At 62.4% G+C, this 19711-nt stretch overlaps 2 protein-coding genes across 7 annotated transcripts in view; one reads left to right on the forward strand and one right to left on the reverse strand.

Moving 5' to 3' along the window:
* The window catches only part of ABCA2 (ATP binding cassette subfamily A member 2), a 28815-nt gene extending 16932 nt beyond the window's left edge, over positions 1-11883 (reverse strand). For 3 of the 6 annotated variants that reach the window (XM_061353015.1, XM_061353017.1, XM_061353014.1), the window contains exons 1-12: positions 11692-11883; positions 6480-6573; positions 4255-4366; positions 3706-3872; positions 3350-3477; positions 3012-3116; positions 2412-2591; positions 2116-2334; positions 1241-1569; positions 805-964; positions 493-621; positions 63-230 (exon numbers count right to left, since the gene is read on the reverse strand). In XM_061353015.1, coding sequence (XP_061208999.1) covers positions 63-230; positions 493-621; positions 805-964; positions 1241-1569; positions 2116-2334; positions 2412-2591; positions 3012-3116; positions 3350-3477; positions 3706-3872; positions 4255-4366; positions 6480-6573; positions 11692-11757 — 1857 coding nt within the window. In that variant the 5' untranslated portion in view covers positions 11758-11883. Of the gene's footprint in view, positions 1-62; positions 231-492; positions 622-804; positions 965-1240; positions 1570-2115; positions 2335-2411; positions 2592-3011; positions 3117-3349; positions 3478-3705; positions 3898-4254; positions 5126-6479; positions 6574-11691 lie in introns of those variants that run through there. The other 3 variants (XM_061353016.1, XM_061353019.1, XM_061353018.1) reach the window with 3 other exon arrangements.
* A 4970-nt stretch (positions 11884-16853) lies between these two features.
* On the forward strand, positions 16854-17998 carry FUT7 (fucosyltransferase 7). Its single transcript, XM_061352320.1, has one exon. The coding sequence runs from the start codon at positions 16926-16928 to the stop codon at positions 17967-17969; it is 1044 nt and encodes a 347-aa protein (XP_061208304.1). The 5' UTR covers positions 16854-16925; the 3' UTR covers positions 17970-17998.
* The last annotated feature ends 1713 nt before the right edge of the window (positions 17999-19711 follow it).

Raw genomic sequence — 19711 nt, forward strand, 5'->3', positions numbered from 1 at the left:
AGCATGGCTGTGGGCAGTGGGTGCTGCTCTGGCACCCATGTTCCCACAGGGCACAACCTCACCTTGGCCATGAAGTGGACCCAGCCACAGGCAGCATTGTCGATGGTGTCCAGCTGCTGGAGCAGGACGCTGGCGTTGGGCAGGGAGAAGTTGCCGTTGAGGAAGTTGTGGAGAACGTCACTGTCGGAGACATTCAGGATCTCTGGGTGCTTGTGCAGGTCAGCAGTGAACTGGGACAGAGACACAGGAGGGAGACATTGGGACACACCCTGCCTCTCAGTGCCCTATGGGCACAGGCAGGACCCAACACTCCTGGGAATGGGGGAAGCAGCATCCACCCCAGCATCCACCAGGGAATCAGCCTGGTCCTCACAAGAGCAGGATGGGCACACAGGACCACCCAAGAAGCTGTGAGGTGCCTTGGGGCAGGACACCCCATTCCCACCCACTTCCCAAGCCCAGCCTGGCTCAGTCCCCACTGCACCATCCTACCTGCTGGAGCCAGCGGATGCGCCTCTGCAGCCTGCCCTCCTCCAGGTAGGCACGGATCTCAGGGGAGATGTTCAGCCATGCTTTGGCATAGTGGGTGACGTTGCCCACAAAGGCAAAAGTCTCGTTGGCCTGGAGAGGAGAAAGGTCACACAATGGGAGCAAGCAGGAGGTCCCCTGCTTTCTGGGATGACCAGCAGCATGGAGGCAGATGCCTGCTTCTGGCCCCCCTGAGCCTGCTTGGGCACATGAGGGGCTGTTGGGAGAGGAAGGACAGGAGAGGAAGGACAGAAGCCCTGGCCTCTGCACCCTCACCTTCAGGATGACCTTATCCACTTCAGTGCCCACAGGCGCATACAGGATTTTGGGGTTGCTGGTCATCAGGTGCACGAGGAGGCCCAGGTTCCGCTGCTCCTTGCTGGTGAAGCCCAGTGAGCTCATGTTGCCCTGCTTCAGCGCCTCAGGCTCGATTGTCCTGCAAAAGGGGCTCAGGCTGCCAACGCCACTCCCCAGCACCCCTCACTGCAGGCAGCTCCCACCCCTACCTGTGAGGGGACTCCCCACTCAATCCCATGCCAGGGCAGTGCTGCCCAGCACAGGGAGCTTCCCCCGGGCACTGCACAAGATGCAGTGCAGCATCCATCGCCCACCTCCGCACCAAGGGGTGACTGGGGCCCCCACCATGCTCCCACACCCCTGTCCCAGTCAGGAAGCACCTGGATCCAGCTGCTCCATCCCTCAGGGTTCGTACCGGTTGTTGCCGCAGAGGATGGGCTGCAGCCCAGCCCAGAGCTGCACAAATGCTGAGAACTGTCCCTGGGGGTTCTCACCCCCAGCCGGGCTCCCCCCGGCACCCTCCTCCGCTGTGGTGTTGCTGGCTGTGGCATTAGCACTGACCCAGCCAGTGCTGTTGGCAGTGGGTGGTGGGGCCTTGCTGGCACAGGCTCCCCTGGGCAACAGCTTGGCCAGTGCTGAGAGGATGTTCACGTCACGGAGAACCTTCTCCATCTCTACCAGGTCCTCGAGGAGGGCATGGAGGCGGTGCTGGGCAGCCGTGCTGTTCACCTCATCCAGCTTCAGCTGCAGGAAAGTGGTGACCCACGGCTGGGTGACATAGGGAATACCAAGCAGTAGCATGTCCCACTTCTTGATGAAGACATCAAGCTGGGGACCCACACTCAGTGCCATTCACCCATGGTTATCAGACAGAAGGAGAGCAGGGAAATGCTGGCATGGTCTTGCTGGCCACAGAAGATGTCTCAGGCAGGAGAGGTGGCCACAAGGGACATGTCAGACTCAGGTGGGACAAGGAGGGGGAGCTCAGAGCCAGCCCTGGGGAGCTGTGCCACCAGGGACACTGCCAATCCAAAGGAGAGGACCCTGCATGGACATGCTTGGAGGATGCTGGGAACACCCAACCTTGTCCACTGGGCAGCATATGAGGAGGTGTCAGGATGGGAATCATCTGTGGGACTGGGCAGTGGGTGCTCATGTGGGATAAAGGGGTGATCAACACACATGTCAGCACACATCCCTGGTGAGGGAGGAAACCCTGCCCCAGGCCACGTCCCTGTCACACCCCACCCTGCAGCTATGAGGAAGCAGGGCCCACAGCCCCGTGCTCACCCTGCTGACGATCCTGGGGGTGTCCAGCTGCTCCCGCAGCTCAGCCGCGAGCTGGCTGAAGCGGTCGCGGCGGGCAGCACGGCTGCCGTTGCAGGCCAGCATGCGGTACGCCTGCAGCACCGGCTGCTGCGCCGGGCCCACGCGCAGGAGGCGCCGCAGCCCTGCAGGGCTCCGCTCACACGTCAGCTGCTCCAGCACCGGCCCCGTGAAGAGGACACCCTGCGGGACACGGAGCCATGCGGGCACTGCACAGGCTGCAGGGCCCCGGCCCAGTGATCACCCCATGAGCTGCTCACCTCCATCTCTGTGACCAGGGCCTGGGGGCTGTTGGAGGCAGCGGGTGCTGGTGTGGCAAGGCCCAGGGCCCGGGAGAGCAGGCGCAGCAGTGCTGGACGGTGTGGGGCTGCGGTGGGGTCCCGCAGTGCCCTGTGCACCAGCCCCTCCCGCAGGCTTCTCCAGCCGCCTGGCAGACTCTGCTGCAAGAGGAATGGCTGGTGGGGGGGGTCCCTGTGGTCCCGCTCCATGTGCCCCCCCTAGGCACAAGGGGACGGCCCTACAGCACCATGTCCACAGTCTCCATGGAGAGGGGAAGAAAGGGGGATATGCAGATGGGGGGGAGCATGTGTCCTCCGCACCCTAGCCAAGGGAGGAAACAACTCCCTCACTCCCTCCACATTCACCATCCCATTCTCACTGCAATGGGAAACTGAAGCACAGGCACTGATGTACCTCAAAGCACTGGCAGCACCAGGACAGACTGCAGCTGCTCTGGCCACCTGACAAGAGCCCCATCACATCCCCCTTGCTGGGACGGACACCCCCAGATAGCCCTGTGGTGGGACATGGAGGATGAGCTCTGCTTCACCACATCCCCCATGCATGGCACTGCTCCTCACCTCCAGACGTGTCATCTTCTCACTGGCACCAAACCCATCCCACAGGTCTCGCTCCCAGGTCTCATCGGACACCAAAGGAAAGGAACCGAAGAACAGGCGATAAACCTGCACCAGGGGTGGGAGCAGGGCTGCTGAGCATGCAGGAGCACAGGCACCCACCTGCCCAGCCATGCCCTAGCACAGTGGGGTGGCAGCACAGGACAAGTCCTGCTGGGTGCCCTTGGACTCCCACCCTGTGGGTCTGGTGGTCAGAGCAGTCTGGGTCAGGAGATGCCCATTGGCTGGGGCAGTGCAGAGCCCTGCTGGGCAGTCACCACCTCCCACAGGTTGTCACCCACCTCCCGCAGGTCAACACTGGAGCCCAGGAGCAGCTCAGCCGTGCTGTTGGGCAAGGAGAGGTTCTGTGTCAGGAAGCGGTGCAGCTCACTGCGGTCCTTGGCTGCCCATGCCAGTGTGAAACTGGATCCTATCAAGGAACAAGGAGCAGGAGAGAGCGGTCAGAGCAGCCCCCCAGCATCAGGGACACAGCACAGCCCCATGTGGGGACACATCAAAGCTGGCCCTGCGTGTCACACTGATATGTGCCCTGGGATGAGGCACTGCCCACATGCCATCACATTGCTGGCTGCCTGGTGGATGGGCATCTCCATCCCTGCCCGCACAGGCAGCGAGGGGCAGGCAGGACACAGCCTACCTGCTGGGTTACTGAAGTGGGTCTCCATGGAGCTGGGCTCACTGCTGCTGAGAGCTTCCAAATGTCTGCGCAGCGACTCCAGCTCCTCCTCCAGCCCCGGGTGCTCTGGGTCGAAGAGGCTGCTCTGCTCCACCGCTTCACTGAGGTGCTCCAGCAGCTGTGTCACCCTGCAGGAGCCCAGCACCACTGCAGCTTCAGGGACAGGGGCAGAGGGATGGGAACACCTTCCACAGAGCCCCTCAGGTGTACAGGGCCGCAGGGCTGCCTGCCACAGGCACCGCTGCCGTGGAGCTGCCCTCACCATATCCACCGTGCCAGGGGCACAAAGCAGAGCCCAGAGGTGTCCCCAGGGGCCACCATCCTCCTCCCAGCACCAGGCACCCAGAGGGGACCAGGCTGAGGTGTCCCCTGCAGCCCAGGGACACGGTGCTCTGCATCCAAACGCTATGGGGGACACAGCCTTGTGGCTCGGCTGCAGTGGGGCAGTGCCAGCGTGGGAGGGGACAGGCTGTGTGCAGGAGCGTGCAGGGGGAGGAGGGCTGGACTCACGTGGAGTTGGAATACTGCAGGAAGCCGAACTCGTCGCGCTGGCCATCGGGGCACAGGGACTGCATGACGGGCAGGATCCCGGCCGAGGTGAGCGGTGCCGCCGTGTAGAAAGCTGGAGCCAGCAAGAGCACGGGAGAGGCCAGGGAAGGTGCGGCCAGGGCAGGAAGAGAGGTTGGGAGGCAGGGAGGAGGCAGAGGGGAAGCAAGGGGCCACCAGAGAGACAGACACTCAGTTCAAAGAGGAGCTGGGCCCTACGAGCCCCGTGGGAGGTTGACGGCCAAGGTCACAAGGCTGCAGCATTCCCACAAGGCTGGCCCTGGCTGGTGGCCCTGGGGCTGTGGGCAGCTCTTGCACTGTGGCTCCTGCCCCTGCTCACTCCCCCCCTCGTGACAGGTCCCTGTGGCCCCAGGACAATGCTGGTTCTGCTGCTTGCCCCAAGAAGGCTGCCAACCTCCCCCGGCCTCTTGGCCCCTCTTGTTAGTAACCTCCGAGGCACCAGCAGGTCTCCAGAGGAAGAGAAGGAAGAACACAAGGAACAGAAGAGTTGTCACCCACAGCCCTGAGAGCACCCGACCTCCCCCCATCCGGCTGCTGGAGATGTGTGGACATGGAAACACAGTGGGGAGAGATGGACTAAATGAGGAGCAGCGAGGGGACACCAAACCTTCCCCCCTTCACTAGTGCCAAGCCATCATCCCTGCTGGGGTCGTTCCATGGAGAGTAAGTCCAGGAGGGCCCTGTCCAAAGGGGACCAGAGGTTGTCACTAGGCAGTACGGGGTAGGGACCCTGCTCTTGCACCCTGGCCGGTGGCCCCATGGTTAAGAGGCAGGTCAGTGCAGTTAGCACAGCTGTGGCAGTCAGGGGCTGGTGAAGACGGGCTTCTGGCAGCCTGCTGGGGTGGCAGCATAGACAGTTGGTGGCCGTGCCACACTTTGGTGACAAAGCCAGTGCACGGATGCAATGTTGCTGACCTCCGTGTCCCAGCTGCAAGGCACCAGAACAGGGATGGTGATGGTACAGGGGTGGAAGCCAATTCCAGGCTCTTGGGGACCAGCTTGGGGAAGATTTAGATGCCAGCACCCAGTATGGTCTGTGTCAGAAGGGAGGCAAGAAAATGGGGTAGGCCAAGCCTCCACCTGGCCTGGAGAGCCCTCTGCAGGCAAGGAGACTGGCTACATCACCACCAGCAGCCTTAGCAGTGAGAACCTGGCACCACCAGCCTGGTGGGGACACCGCTATGGGCCAGTCCTGGCTGGGCAGCCCCCAGTGCCCAAGCTCATCTTCACCAGCCACAGAGGAAGGCGATGAGGTTACAGAGGTGCGGATTAGGCCAGAGTGAGTTGATCCAAATTAGGCTCTTTCTCCCCAGAATAGGTGGCTGGCACAGGCAGGGAAGGGGGGGAGGCACCCACCCGCCCCACCAACTTACAGACTGGCCCATGCAGTAGAGACATGGAGGGCAGGCAGGCAGGGGAGATGGTGGGAAAGAAAAAGAAAACGTGAGCAAAAAGAAAGAAAAACCAACCCCAAAGCAGCACACAACAGAGCACACGTCAGTGCCGGGCAGGGGCAGCCAGACCCGTGGTTGGCCTGGGCTCTCCCTCACCGGCTGCACTGAAACACAGGCTTGGACCAGTGTTATGTTGGGTCACCACCACAGCAACTCCCGCTGACCCCACCATGCCACTAGTGAAAGGGCATCCCCCAGGGTTTCTTGATGCCCCCGGGAGCTGGTCACCCACAGGCACCAGAAGGCACAGCCCAGCTGGAGCTGCAGCACACAGCTCTGGTACCAACCTTGTGAGTGCTCCAGAGTGCCCCAGCTAGGTACAGGGCTCCATGCAGTGCATCCCCCCCCAGCACCGTGAGGAGCTGGGAACCCTTCCCAGCACCACCCCAACACTCCTTGAGCACTCAGGGGTACTGCAGCTGTCCCAGCACCATCCAGCTCCAACTTCCCCTTTCCCCCCCTGAACACCCCTGGTTGGTGCTGCCACCCACAGATGGGATGCTTCTGGCTCTCCAACACCCCTGCATCTGCCCCACCAGCCCTCAGCTGCAGCCCCTACCCAGCAATGTGTCCCACAGAAGACCCATCTGGGTCCCACCAGCTGTTGTGTGTCCCTCTCATCCCCAGGTTGTCCCTGGGGGCTGCAGCAGTTCCCCAGAGCCTCAGTGTGGCCCCAAGTATGAGTGCTCTGAGCACCACCCTGCTGGCACCCACCTTCCTTCACAGGGATGGTTGGCTTCTTCTGCCGCAGCCCCAGGAGGATGAAGAAGAGCACCAGGGGGATGAAGATCTCAAAGGTCAGCACCCACTGGGGAACACAGAATGGTTTAGGTTGGAAGGGACACTAAAGATAATCCAATTCCCCTGGATAACTCAAAGCAGAGGGATCGTGATGCTTGAAGACAGGACCCAGCTATCAAGAAGGAACACGGACAGGATGGAGGGCCCTGGGATGCGTGCACAGGGCAGCACCATGTCCACGTCTTGCAGGTAGCTGTTGTCACTGTCACAGCTCAGCAAGAGACAAAAGGGTCCCTGGGCACCCCGGGATTTCCTGCCTGCTCCATCCTGCCCACGGGCACCTCAGGACAGGAGAGGGTATCACAGCGGGATGCCTACCCCATCAACATGAACAGTGTGCTGGAGCTCAAGCCCAACCCCAGCAGGCCACCACAGCCAGGGCTGCCATGGGGAGATGACCCCAAGTCTTTGCCTTATGGCTGGCAAAGAGCAGTAGGCCCTCATCATGGCAGTGCCCTCGCAGTCAGTACTTGCCTGCCATGATGACTCCCTCCCACCCATGCCACCGCCAAGTCCCACTCGGGGACTGTGTAGGGGACAGACCCCAACTGCATCATGACAAGGTTCAGCCTGACCAGACCCTGGCACTGGCTCCAGATGCAGAAGGGGGGGAAACCTGGGGGTCCAGGCACCCCCTCTGGGCCCTCCCAGAAAGCCATGGCTGCATGGGATTTCCTCCAGCAGCATACAGATAATCACAGCAAATCCCCAGGAATCCCTGACCCTGATCGCGCAGGCACTCCAGGCTGGGCTCCGTGCCCAGAGGCCCTGGAGATGGGCATCAACTGCTGAATTGCACTGGGAGTGCCCAGGCCACGTCACTGTCACATTGCCCTTGCTGCTGAGAGGAGAGACTGAGGCACGGGGTGAGGTGAGCCAACCTCAGCTTGCTCCACTGCCAGAGCTGATGCTGAGACCCTGGAACCTGCTGCCACCACAAGCAGAACAGGCCCTAGCTCCGCTGGGCACCAACCACCAGCTCCTGCACCAGCCCAGGTACCAGAACGATGCAGTGGGCTGGGAACAGACAGCTTCGACCCCACAGCAGCTGCCTGGAAGGATGTAGCTGATGGCAGGGTCAGGCCCTCCTGTCCCAGCAGCGTCACCTCCACACTGCCCTCAGCAAGGGGCTGCAAACACTCTGGTAGAAATTCCCAGCATCCCTGAGGCACCCCCATCCTCAGGCTCCCACTGGCATGTGACAATGACACTCCCATGAGCATCAGGGTTGGTAGGGCTATGGGATGGACATGGCTGCACCCATGGGTGCTCCCCATGCTGCCCTCCCCACTTTCAGAGCTGCCAATTTCAGTGGAGGCGAAGACCAGAGGAAGAAAGGCTGGAGGGGATGGGGAGGGTTGATGCCCCAGCAGTAGTGCCAGGGGATCCCCATCTTTCTGGCACCACCAGTCCAAGGCATAGTCCCCAGTGTCGCTGTCCTGGTACAGGGGAGGGAACCAGGGACACCCCGAGCTGCTCTGCCAGTCCCTGGCCCTGCCCCTCGCTGCCTGCACCCACCTCCTGCCTGTTTACCAGGGACACAATCAGGCCTCTGTGCCCAGGCGCCTGTGGGACTGTCCCCACAAACCCGCTGGGCCGTACCAGGCTCCCCTGGGGACCGCTGGGTCCTTGGTGGTGACGGCAGGGACCTGCCTCTTGTTATTTATCTTTTTAACGTGGGTCATTGACCTTTTGCTCATCTCCTGCACCCCCTGTCCCCAACCCTGCCTGCAGCACTGCACACCCCAGAGCCAGGGCGCAGGGTCCCCACCACCAGCCTGGGTTCACTCAGTGATGGGCACAGGGGCAGAGTGGGGCTCCCCAGCCCACACCCTCTTGGGCTGATCCTGCCCCTTTTGGTCACCTGCAGGGGCTTCCCAGGGAGACCATGGCTGCTCCACACCCACAGTGGGGCAAAGCCTCAGGCATGCAGCAGTGGGCAGGGATGCTGTCCCAAGGGAGCATCCCACAGTGGCATAGCTTGGGGACGAGGAGTCCCTGCCTGCAGGTGCAAGGCACTAGGGGATGTTTTGGAACTGTATGAGGAAACAAGCAGAGGGGAAAAGTGAGCATCCACACAGCTGAGAGAGCAACAGGACAAGGAGAGGGAAAGGGCCAGTGCCTGCTAGAAGCTGGCTGTGCCCTGCACTGACCAGAATGCTCTGTCCTCTTCTCTCACACATCCCCTTCCACGTTCCTCTACCCTTGCTGGGAGCTTGTGGAAGAGGGACAGGAGATGGATGGGCACAACTTGCACTGAGCAAAAGGGTGACCAGAAGAGGTGGCTGCAGCCAGGCCTTGGCTGTCCCCATTGGTGAGGGCACAGGCAGGGCACTCTGGGGAGCACTGGGAGGTGCCCAGGCTGGTGATGACCATCAGCAGGTGTCTGGGGTTGGGTCCCCCCACCTGAGGTGGGGGCTCAGCTGGGCTGTGTGGGTCTGCCCAGCCAGGTAGGATGGGGCTTGGAGCAAGCTGCTCTAGTGGAAGGGGTCTCTGCCTGTGGCAGGGGAGTAAAACTGGATGAGCTTTAAGGTCCCTTCCAATCCAAACCATTCCAGGGTTCTATGATTCTATGAAGTGGGAAGAGGAGGAAAATCCCACTGGGGTTTGCCAACACCTCTCCTGAGCTGGGATCCTGGGAGAGCGAAGCCCTGCAGTGCTGTGTCTTGTGGGCACCAGCATGCCAGGGGACACAGCAGCACTTGGGCACAGGCACATGGCAGAGGGACACCCTCCCTGGCACAGGCCTGTCCCGAGCAGTGGCAGTGTGGAAGCCAGTGCCAGCCTCTCCCTGCGGGCCAGGAACAAGGCAGCACCCTGCAGCCCTGACAGCTCATGCCTACCCTCCTCCCAGCCACCGAGGCCACCAATGGCTCCACAACCAGTGTCCCCACAGCCGCCTGTTTGCTGGTGCTCCTGGGGACACTGCCCAGGGCTGCCGGGCCAGCAGCACCCTGCCAGCTCTGCGGGTCATCCCCCTCCACCAGCTGCAAACAGTGAGGGGGCAAAGAGCACCCTGAGCAGGTGGTGCTGCCCCATCAGTTCCTGCTGCAGATCCGGCTCCCATCCCAGCCAACCCCGGTGGCAGGGCCCTGCCAGTGGGTGAACCCCAGTACTCCGAAGTTCGGCCTTTCTTACTTTGGAGGTATCAAGGTCCCACAGCTCTGCTCCCACACACCAGGGAGGAAGGGAGAGATCTGCCAGGACAACCCCCCTGTGTGGTGGGAGCTTTCCTGGCTCCTGGCCAAGGAGCAGAAGGCACAAACCCTGCACAGGCCGAAGCAGTCCCGCTGTGTGTCGGTTTTACACCTAACAGGGGTTTAAAGCAGCTACCAGAAGTCATTGAGGAGCCCGCCCTTAGGACACAGACAGCTGAGCTCAGCCCCTGTGCCAGCAGAGCCAAGGGGCCAGAGCAGACCTGTGCTGGGGGTGGCAGCCAAGGAGAGCAGAGCACAGGCTGGGCTCTTCCCTGGCCAGCACCAGCACCTCCACTCTCACTGCTTGGGAGAGGGCAGCATCTCCAGGATGCTGACAGGGAGTGCGAGGTGATGGTGGGACTTGCAGGCAGCAGGGGCACGAGGAAACAGATGACACACAGGGCACGGCTGCCCAAGGGCTGCACCAAATCCATCCCTGAGCACCAGCAGCACAGGGGCACCTCTCGCTCTGGCACACACACGCGCCATCCACAGCATCACTGGGTGGGTAAGGAGGGGCTAGTCCTTCCCCTGCCACCCTGCCAGCAGCAACCAGAGCACTCAAGTGATGGTCCCCACATTTGGGAGTGACAGGGTCTGGGCTCATCCTACAACTGCAACCTCCTGTGCTGCTCCCCACACTGCCCATGGGGCTGGGGGGTTGGTCAGAGAGAAACAGGTCCCCCAAAAGATGTGCCCAAGCACCAGCCACATCAGCCAGGCCCAGGCCAGTGTGTGCCAGGGCAGAGCAGTGCCACCACGCAGCCTCACGGGCAGGGTCCATGGCACACTGCCACTGGGCATCCCCTTCAGCGTGGCCACATGGGGTACAAAGCAAGGATGACTCAGCCAATGTGTGACCCCCATCACCCATCTTGGGGGCACAAGGGCAGCCCATGAGCAGGCACCTGCATTAGCCCTGCCTGCCCCTGGCCCAGGGTGGTCCTAGGTGCTCTGGCCATCAGGACAGAGCAAGGGCTGGTGCCCACAGGCTGCTGGCGAAGGAAAGCAGGATCAGGCCTGCAGGATATTTGGGAGGGGGAAGAGGAGCTGTCTCCCTCGCCACAGTAGCTCGCTACCCTCCCCCACCTCTAAAAATAACTGGCTCCTTCAGTGCCCAGCACCCCCATCCCTGCCCAGTGCACCCCATTCCCGTCCCCAGCACCCCATCCCCACCCCCCAGCATCCCTATGCCTGCCCCCCAGTACTCTCATCCCCATCCCTGCTCAGCGCACCCCTATCCCTGCTCCCCAGGACCCCCATCCCTGCCCAGCGGTACCGGGGTCCCTGGGGCTAGGGTCACCTCTGCCCACTCACTGGCTCTGGCAGGGAATCCCTGCACAGGCGCAGCCAGGGCCCGGTTACACCGATTCACCGATGGAGCACCCTGCACCGATCCCTGCGGGGAAGGTGCCATGCTACGCGGCTGCTTCCCCTCGGGAGGGACCCAGCCCCCCGGACCCCCGCGGTCCTCAGAGCGGGAGCCGCTCCCGCAGCTCTGACCCACATCGGGGAGGGGACCTATTTATAGCCCAGGGGGAGCGAGGGCTCGGGGAGAGCTCCCCTCGTACCCGCAGGGGCGGCCCTGGGGGCCGGGGGACAGGGCTCTGTGTGCCCGCGGTACGTGGGACATTGGACGGCACCAACCGCGGCCCCAGGGCAGGAGAGGCCCAACTGTTGCTGCCCCGCGGCTGGGCCCACGCCGGGGCTGCGGGGCCGGGGTGGTTCCGGGGCCGCTGCGGGGGTTCCGCACAGCGGTGCCCACGGCTCTGGCTGCCGGCAGCCCCCGACGAGCAGAGCGGGCCCGGTCCGGTCCGCACCGCCCGGGCCGTGGGGGCCGCGGGGACTCCCCGCCCCGGGCCCTGCCTCCCGCCCGGCCGCAGCAGCCGCTCAGGCCCGCAGCGGAGTCCCGGCCCCCCCGCGCTCACCGGGCTGCGCCGCTTCAGCGTCACGTTCTTCCAGAGCAGGAGATGGAGCTGGTGCAGGAACCCCATGGCCCGGCCCGGCCCGGCCCGGCCCCGCCGCAGGGGCGGCCCCGCTCGGCTCCGCGCTCACCCGCCGCACACTGCCATCCCCCGCCGGGCCGCCGCCGCCTTTGTCCGCAGCGCGCTGGGAGGGAGGGATGGAGGGAGCGAGCGAGGGAGCCGGACAGACCCCGCTGACAGCTCCGGTTCCAGCCCCGGCCCGGCCTTGCGCAGCGCCGCCCCCGGCCCGGGCCGCTCGCCCGCCACCGCCCCTTAAAGGCACAGCGGGGCCGCGGCCGCTTCACCCGGGGCAGGGCCTCGGGGAGCCGCTTCGGTCCAGGGCACGGCACCGCACCGTGTTCCTGGAGGGCCTGGGGACCCGTCGCCTGGCTCCTGCCGGCGCTGTGCCCGGTGTGGTCTGCGTGCTCCTGCTGCGGGAGGGCAAACTCTGCCTGCAGAAGCTGCTGCTCCCCAAGCCAGGGGTGCAGAGAGCTCTGTGTTTGTGGCCCTGAGCCTCGGCTGTGCCCCTCCAGCACACGCTTGCTGTGGGGGGCACTGCATGACACACATGGTGGTGCTGCTGTCCCCACACCCTGTCTGCCCTGCTCGGCCCAGCTGCCCCAGCCCCTGCCCACCCCATCCCATTCCAGGGGACGGGGGAGAGTGTCTACATTTGTCCTTAGAGGGGACCAACCTGCCTGCAGCAAGTGTACCCCCGGGTGAACCAGGCCAGCTTTCCTTTCTGCCTTCCTTCCAGCCATCTATGATTGCTTCCTTCCTTCCTCCCTTCCTTTCAGCATCCCATTCTTCTCTCCCTCCTTTCTCCATTCCTCTGGTTCTCACCATTTCTCACCTCTCTCTACCCCTCTCTCTTTACACCTCTCCATCCCAGTGCTGCAGGAGCTGTGGTGACTCCTTTGGTTGCCCCAGCCTGTGGTGCTGCTGGGGGTGCCTGGTTTGGGGTGGGCTCAGCAGCAGCTACCTGGGCCCTGACCGCAGTTCCCCTTGTCCTGCCACAAAGAGCCGTTAAAGAACTGGGTGAAGCTTTGCCCTGGGGCAAGGGAGGCTGAGGGGTGCCCGGGGGGGGGTGCTCAGGGATGCCTGGGGTGCGGGTGGTCCCATGCCCTGCTGTTGGGAGCCCTACAGGTGTGTGGGCAGGGGCAACCTGGGGCTGCTGCTCTGCCGTGACCCCAGAGGTTTCCTGGTTTTCCTCCAGCGTTGTAATGCTGGGGAGATGCGGTGTCGAGGTGACCTGGGCCGGGGGGGTCAGCCAAAAGGCTGGCCAGCCGTGCACCCTGCTCCAGCAGCGGCTGTTGCTCGGTCCCTGGGGAAGGAGGGATGTGTCCACCCTCGGCTGCTCCCAAGGAACTGCATTTGGGCTGTCCCCAGCCCACACTACAACCACCTCAAAAAGCCCTACCCTGCAACAGAGCGAGTCCCCAGCTCAGCGAGGAGCAGAAGAGAGGGTCATGTGTGGAGCTATGGGTGATGTGGGCTCAAAGCCCTGACCTGGATCTCCTGCCAGGCTCCTTCCTCCTGCCCCTGGGTGGTCTTGATGAGCTTCCACAGCTCCTCTTCTGCTTGTCATGACCATGAAACCCCGTGAGGGGCCAGCAAGAGACAAGACAGCATAGCTCCAGGACCCAGTCACCTATCTCCTCTATGGACCTAGGGATGTGAAGTCCGGGGGAGCTGTTGGCCTATCTCCTCCATGGACCTAGGGCTCTGAGCATCTCTCAGGGGACCTCCTTGGGGGGTGGCCAAGCTCCTTTATCTGTGTGGTGTCATCTGCAGATGGCAGCACCCACCTGCACAGTGCTCACATTACCTGATGGCCCTGGGGCCTGGCCCCCCACTGCCAGGGGCTTCTGGCCTGGCTCAGAGCACACAGGCAGTCCCAGCCTCTGGCACCACGCTGCCATGTCGCTGTGCTGCAGGGGTCCAGGTGTCTGCACCCACTGCCTGCAAGGAACTCCCCCAGGACATTGTTCCTTATGCCAAGGTGTCCTGGGGCAGCATCCAGCAGCGATGGCTACATGTGCCAGGTCAAAGCTCCCTCCTGCTCTGCCACCCCCCCCAGCATCCCCCAGGGCATGTCCCTAGTGCTGCCCCCCAGTGCTGTCCTCTGTGAAGGGGAATGGCCCTGTCCCGTGTGCCCCTGCTCCCTGGGGCGGTGCAGGGGTGAAGGGGACAGCAGCAGGGATGGTGCTGGCAGGGAATGCTGCCTGCAGCCAGCAGGATTTGGACAGGCAAGGCTGGGAATGGTGCCCCCCGGGCTGTGCAGCACCCAGTATCTGGCCTCTCAATCATGCAGGGGAAGAAATGCAGAAAGAGGGCAAGAAAGATAACAGGAAACAGGGGGCATGGCTGGGGAGGAAAAAACACCCAGCCTCAGAGCTGCAGTTGGGCTCTGAGGGCTCCCAGGGCGGCACTGAAACCACAGAGCCCAGCTACACCCTGGCACGGTGGCACTGCACTGTGCCCAGCCACTGCCTGGCCCCTTACCTGGGACAGTGGCAGGAGCAAGGGGCCAGGGGGGATGCAGACCCCAAGGGTGCTGGAGCAGCACAAGGATCCCCATGGAGTAGCATGGACCCTGCTGCCAGCTCCAGTGTGCCAGCTCCAGGGGCAATGCTGCATGCTGGGGGCCCCCTCTGCACCTCTGCCTCAGTTTCCCCATCTCCTTTTCCCTGCCAGGGCTTTCCAGAAGATTTGGTGCCCAGACAGCAATGCCAGCACAGAAGACAACCAAGTGTGTGGCCAGAGGAGGACAGGGCCAGGGAGAGAGCTGGGGTACAGGTGGCATCTTTCTGTGAGACTCACACATGCCCACTTCCCCTTCTGGCAGTAACCACACAGCTGGGGTAGGTGTGGGGCTTGGCAGCACTGAGGAGCTGCTGTACCTGCCCATTTCAAGATGAGGCAGTGGGAGCCAGCACCAGGCTGGTGTCCTGGTTTCAACTGGGTGGCACCTTGAAGGGGCTCAGGGCAGGTTTCCTGCACCCACCCCAGCAGAGGCAGGGTTCCCAATGCCATGTACGCAGCAGGGCAAGGTGCTGGCTCCTGCCATGACACAGGCAGTGCCGGTGGCTGTGCCAGGCTGTGGCTCCATCCCACTGGCTCTGCAATGGGCAGCAGCAAAGGCTGAAGAAGAGCCTGGTGTCAGTGCAAGACAAATGAGTACCTCGCTGTTCAGCTGCTGCTGGGTGACTTCAGAGAGAGCCGCATGAGCCAGGGGCATGCAGCCAGAGGGCACCCACCAGCTGTGGGACACAAACCCAGTCACAGAGCACCTACCCAGGCATGGGGCACCCATCACCTCTGGGGCAGCACCCAGCTGTGGGTCAGGGGAAGTGCAGGGAGGGGGCTGTGCCAGCTGCAGCATGGCAGGAAGGACCCAGTGTGGGGCCAGGAGGAGGCAAAACCACAGAAAAGAGGAAGCCCTCGAGTGCCCCAGCCCAGCAGCAGCAGTGCCAGGGCACACGCACACGGACACGGGCATCTCACACAGCACCGCAGCCTGGCCCGGTAAGTCTGAGCTCAGCACCAATGCCCAAGGCAGGAAGAGGGGCTGAGGAACAACCCCAGCACTGCCGGGGAGGGTGTCCCCACCGGAGCATCTGCAAACAGGGCCAGGGACTGGTGAGCAGAGGGACCAGAAGTGCAGTGCAGGGAGCAGGCAAAGCTTTCCCAGCCCTCCTTGCTTGGGATGCCGGGTTTTCCTGGAGCCTAAACTTAGCCTGTGTGTTTTAGCAGAGGGGCAAGGGCAGGGAAGGGGTTTTTCACAGAGCTGCAGTAGCTGGGGTGGGAGAACCGGGCACCACTTCTCAGAAGGCTCAAAAACCATGGAAGAATGGGCACAGCCCTGGCCAGCAGCCCATGGGTTTCCAGGGGTTACCTGGAAAAGGAAACCACCCTGGGTGCCAAATGTTGGAGGTTGCATGTGGGTGCTGAGCCCCATGTCTGGGACTGGCGTTCCTGCTGCCTGCGGGGCTCAGGCTGCAAGCTCCCAGGTTGTTGGGGCTCCCTGCGCCCTTGGTGGCTGGGGAGAACACCCCAAACGGGGGGGCAGCCCAGTCATCACTGCAGGAGGCTGCTGGAGCAAAAGGGCACTTCTCAGGCAGGACACCCCAGCTGGGGGTTCAGACTTCCCAGTGATTCCAGGTAAACACCATTCCCAGCTTGGTCCCCCATTATCACCCTTTGGTGTGGCCCCATCCTGCAAACTCCCAGGCACCAGGTGGCATTCCAGACTTGACCCGGGCAAGCAGGAAGCATGGAGTTGGGACCGTGGCTCTTTGTCAGTGGGGAAACTGGAGACCAGAACAAATACCAAGGGCTGAATCCATGGTGTGTGAGATGGGGAGTGGTGCCAGGTGTGGGAGACAGAGCTGGCTGCTGCCCATCAGCCCTGTACCCCCCCTTCACAAAATCCAAGCCTGATTTCAGTTGAAGGGACCTTAAAGCTCCTCCAGCTCCAGCCCCTGCCACAGGCAGGGACCCCTTCCACTGGAGCAGCTTGCTCCAAGCCCCTGTGTCCAACCTGGCCTTGAGCACTGCCAGGGATGGGGCAGCCACAGCTTCTCTGGGCACCCTGTGCCAGCGCCTCAGCACCCTCACAGGGAAGAGCTTCTGCCTAAGAGCTCAGCTCAGTCTCCCCTCTGGCAGGTTCAAGCCATTCCCCTTGGCCTGTCCCTACAGGCCCTTGTCCCAAGCCCCTCTCCAGCTTTCCTGCAGCCCCTTTAGGCACTGGAGCTGCTCTAAGGTCTCCCCTTCAGGAGCCTTCTCTTCTCCAGGCTGACCCAGCCCAGCTCTCTCAGCCTGGCTCCAGAGCAGAGCTGCTCCAGCCCTCGCAGCAGCTCCGTGGCCTCCTCTGCACTCGCTCCAGCAGCTTCACATCCCCCTATTGCATTGCCCCAGAGCTGAATGCAGAACTCCCCTTGAAAGCACATCCCCGCTTGCCCTGTAGATGGAGATGCTGAGGACTGTGGGAGGGTGACACAAAAGCCACCATGGGATGACACCAGGGGCATGGGGGGCAGCAGGAGATTCAGGGGTCAATGCGGAAGCCCTTTCCCCCGCCCCTCCAGCCCCAGCACCTCCCCACTGCCCCTTGGAAGCTGAGCTGACAGCCTTGGTGTCCTTTCCTCTCTCCCAGGTGTCAGCTTGTCACTGGAGGTGGCAGCCAGCCTGGCAGCATGCCCCGGGTGTCACCGCTGCCCCGGCTGCTGGGGGGCCGGCCCGCTCTGAAGGCAGTACCCATTGCAGTGCTGCTGGCAACCACCCTCTGGAGCCTGAGGTGCTTCCTCAGTGCTCCCCAAGTCTCCAGAGAACCCCCTCAGCACACTGAGCCGCTGCTGGTCCTGGTTTGGGAATGGCCCACAAAGCAGGTCCCCAATGTCAGTGGGGATGTCTGCCGCGAGCTGTATGGCATCACAGGCTGCTGGCTCACCATGGAGCGCCAGCTCCTGCACTGGGCAGATGTTGTGGTGTTCCCCCACACCAGGCTGCAGCCCAGCAGGGACAGCCTGCCCAAGGACAGGCCACCGTGGCAGAGCTGGGTATGGGTGTCCCTGGAGTCCCCATCCAACACTAAAGCTCTAGCGGGATGGAACCAGACCTTCAACTGGGTGATGACCTACAGACGGGACTCGGACATCTTCATCCCCTATGGCAAACTTGTGCCCAACCGCTCGGCCATTGTGAACATCCCTGCAAAGACCAATTTGGTGTCTTGGGTCATCAGCAACTACCACAGGACTCAGAAAAGAGCTGAAGTCTACAAGACCCTCTCCAGGTACCTCCATGTGAACATATACGGGAAAGCAAACAGAAATCCACTCTGCAAGGACTGCCTCTTGCCAACGACATCCAAGTCCAAGTTCTACCTTGCTTTCGAGAACTCCATCCACCAAGACTACATCACCGAGAAGCTCTGGAGGAACGCACTGATGGCCGGCACCGTGCCCGTGGTGCTCGGTCCTCCCCGGGCCAACTACGAGCAGTTTGTCCCTGCAGACTCCTTCATCCACGTGGATGACTTCAGCTCCCTGGAAGAGCTGGCCACCTTCCTGAAGACCATGAACGCCAGCCGCTACCGGCAGTTTTTTGCCTGGCAGAGGCGATACAGTGTGAAGCTCTACACCGACTGGAGGGAGCGGATCTGCACCATCTGCAGCACCTACCCCAGCCTGCCCCGTGGCCGCATCTATCCTGACCTCGAGAGCTGGTTCAACACCTAGAGCTGGTGTGCTGGGACCATTGGGGAAGAGGGTACCAGAGGATACACGGAGCAGTCCTCAGCAGGCCATGGGGCAGGGATGGATGTGGGAGTCTGCACCCCTCCTCCCAGCCTGGCTGTTGCCACACTGGGACCTTCAGCACCTACTGGGATTTAATTTCCCATGAAACTTAACACCCCCCCCCCCCCCCGACCCACTTTACCATGGAGCAGGAAGGATGAGATGGTGCTTTGGAAATAAATGGCAGTGCTGCAAAGGCTCTGCTTGTGCTATGGGGCAGGGATAGGGGTTGGGGGGGGAGGGTGTGGGGCTCCTCAGCCTTCCCCTGCCATTGTTCTGTGCCCTCCCCAGTGAAGCTGCAGTGCCAGAGGCCCTGTGGTGACATTCCTGGCTGGACTGGAGGAGTCAAGGTCAGATCAGCAGGGACAAACCGGCACCCCATGGCTGGAGATAGAGCACAGCCTCTGCTCCCCCGCTTCCTGGCCCACCCCAGCACGCATTTCCCCCCACAATCCCTGTGGGTGTCACCGTGCTGGTGAGGACCAGGACACCGGATGCTCTTGGGTGCAATCTCAGCCCGCTCAGTGCAGTCAGAGGGATGCTGTGGTTTCTCACTCTCCTGCCCCGATGCAGCAGGAAGCCAGCCACACGGTGGAGGCTGGAGCCTAGCAGCAAGCCCAGAGCAAAGCCAGGCCTCTGGAGAACGTGTGGCACCAGCAGCCTGATGCATGTGCCCTGGGCGGTCCTGCTCACCCTGCACTGCACACACCAGGCACCACACTACCAGCATGGTGCAGAGCTGGACTCGGGGCATACATTGTGGGCACCCTGGCCCATGCACACACCTTGCACCTGGGCACAGGCAATGCCAGGCACCCCAAGGGGACACCTCCACCTAGGATGAGTGGCAATGCTGGGGCTGGGTGACCTGACTAGGCAGTGAGACAACAGCTCCATCCATGCCTTGCTCCATGCCCCTCAGCTTGGTGCATCAACCCCCTTGATACAAACAAGTCCTTTTCTCACAGCTCCTGTCCCTTTCCTTCCCCGCAGCCCTACATCACCGAACCCCACTGCTGCCACCCCCCAAGGTGCTGCCAGGACCCACTCCCCATGCCCACGGTGCAGCACACCCTCCACAGATGTTGTACCTGCCCCAGGCTGGCCCATCCCTGTGTGCCCAGCCCGGCCCTTGCTGGGCTGCAGTCAGTGGCCATGCTGTGCACTTCCAGTTTCTGAGGCTTCACATTTCAGTTTGGTTTTGACTTCTGGACCAGATGAAAATGAAGCAGGAAGCGTTCAGTGCCCAGGGGCAGGACACTGGGCAGTGGGATTTGGGGTCCCCTGGCGGGGAGCAGGGGTCCTGCCTGGCCAGCCTTATGCTGGAGGGGAAAATCAGGTGGTGGAGATGTGGAGGAGCAAAGCTCAGAGGTGACATCCTTCCCAGGCATCCTGCTACCAACTGTGCAGCAGCACCAGCACCAGCAGGCAGCACAGGGCACTGGGGAGCTAGTGGGGACACAGGGCAAGCCAAGGGGATCCCACCACATAGGGCTGGCATCCTGCCTGGTGTGTACACCTCAGCCTCCGCAGGGTCCCCACTCCTGCCTGGGCCATGGCAGCAAGGCTGGGGCCAGACCCCTTTACTGGTAGCCGAACACAGGAAGGGGCTTTTCAGAGACTTCCTAGAATCATAGACTCAAGCAGATTGGAAAAGACCTTTGGTACCATAAAGTCCATCT

Source organism: Neopsephotus bourkii, unplaced genomic scaffold (assembly GCF_033783945.1).
Source record: "Neopsephotus bourkii isolate Nb327-2 ecotype Australia unplaced genomic scaffold, CSIRO-AGI_Nbou_v1 NB_659, whole genome shotgun sequence".
Taxonomy (NCBI): Eukaryota; Metazoa; Chordata; class Aves; order Psittaciformes; family Psittacidae; genus Neopsephotus; species Neopsephotus bourkii.

Bases quoted from the DNA above. Each gene is read 5' to 3' on its own strand.
- FUT7 (XM_061352320.1), top strand. From the start codon at position 16,926: ATGCCCCGGGTGTCACCGCTGCCCCGGCTGCTGGGGGGCCGGCCCGCT.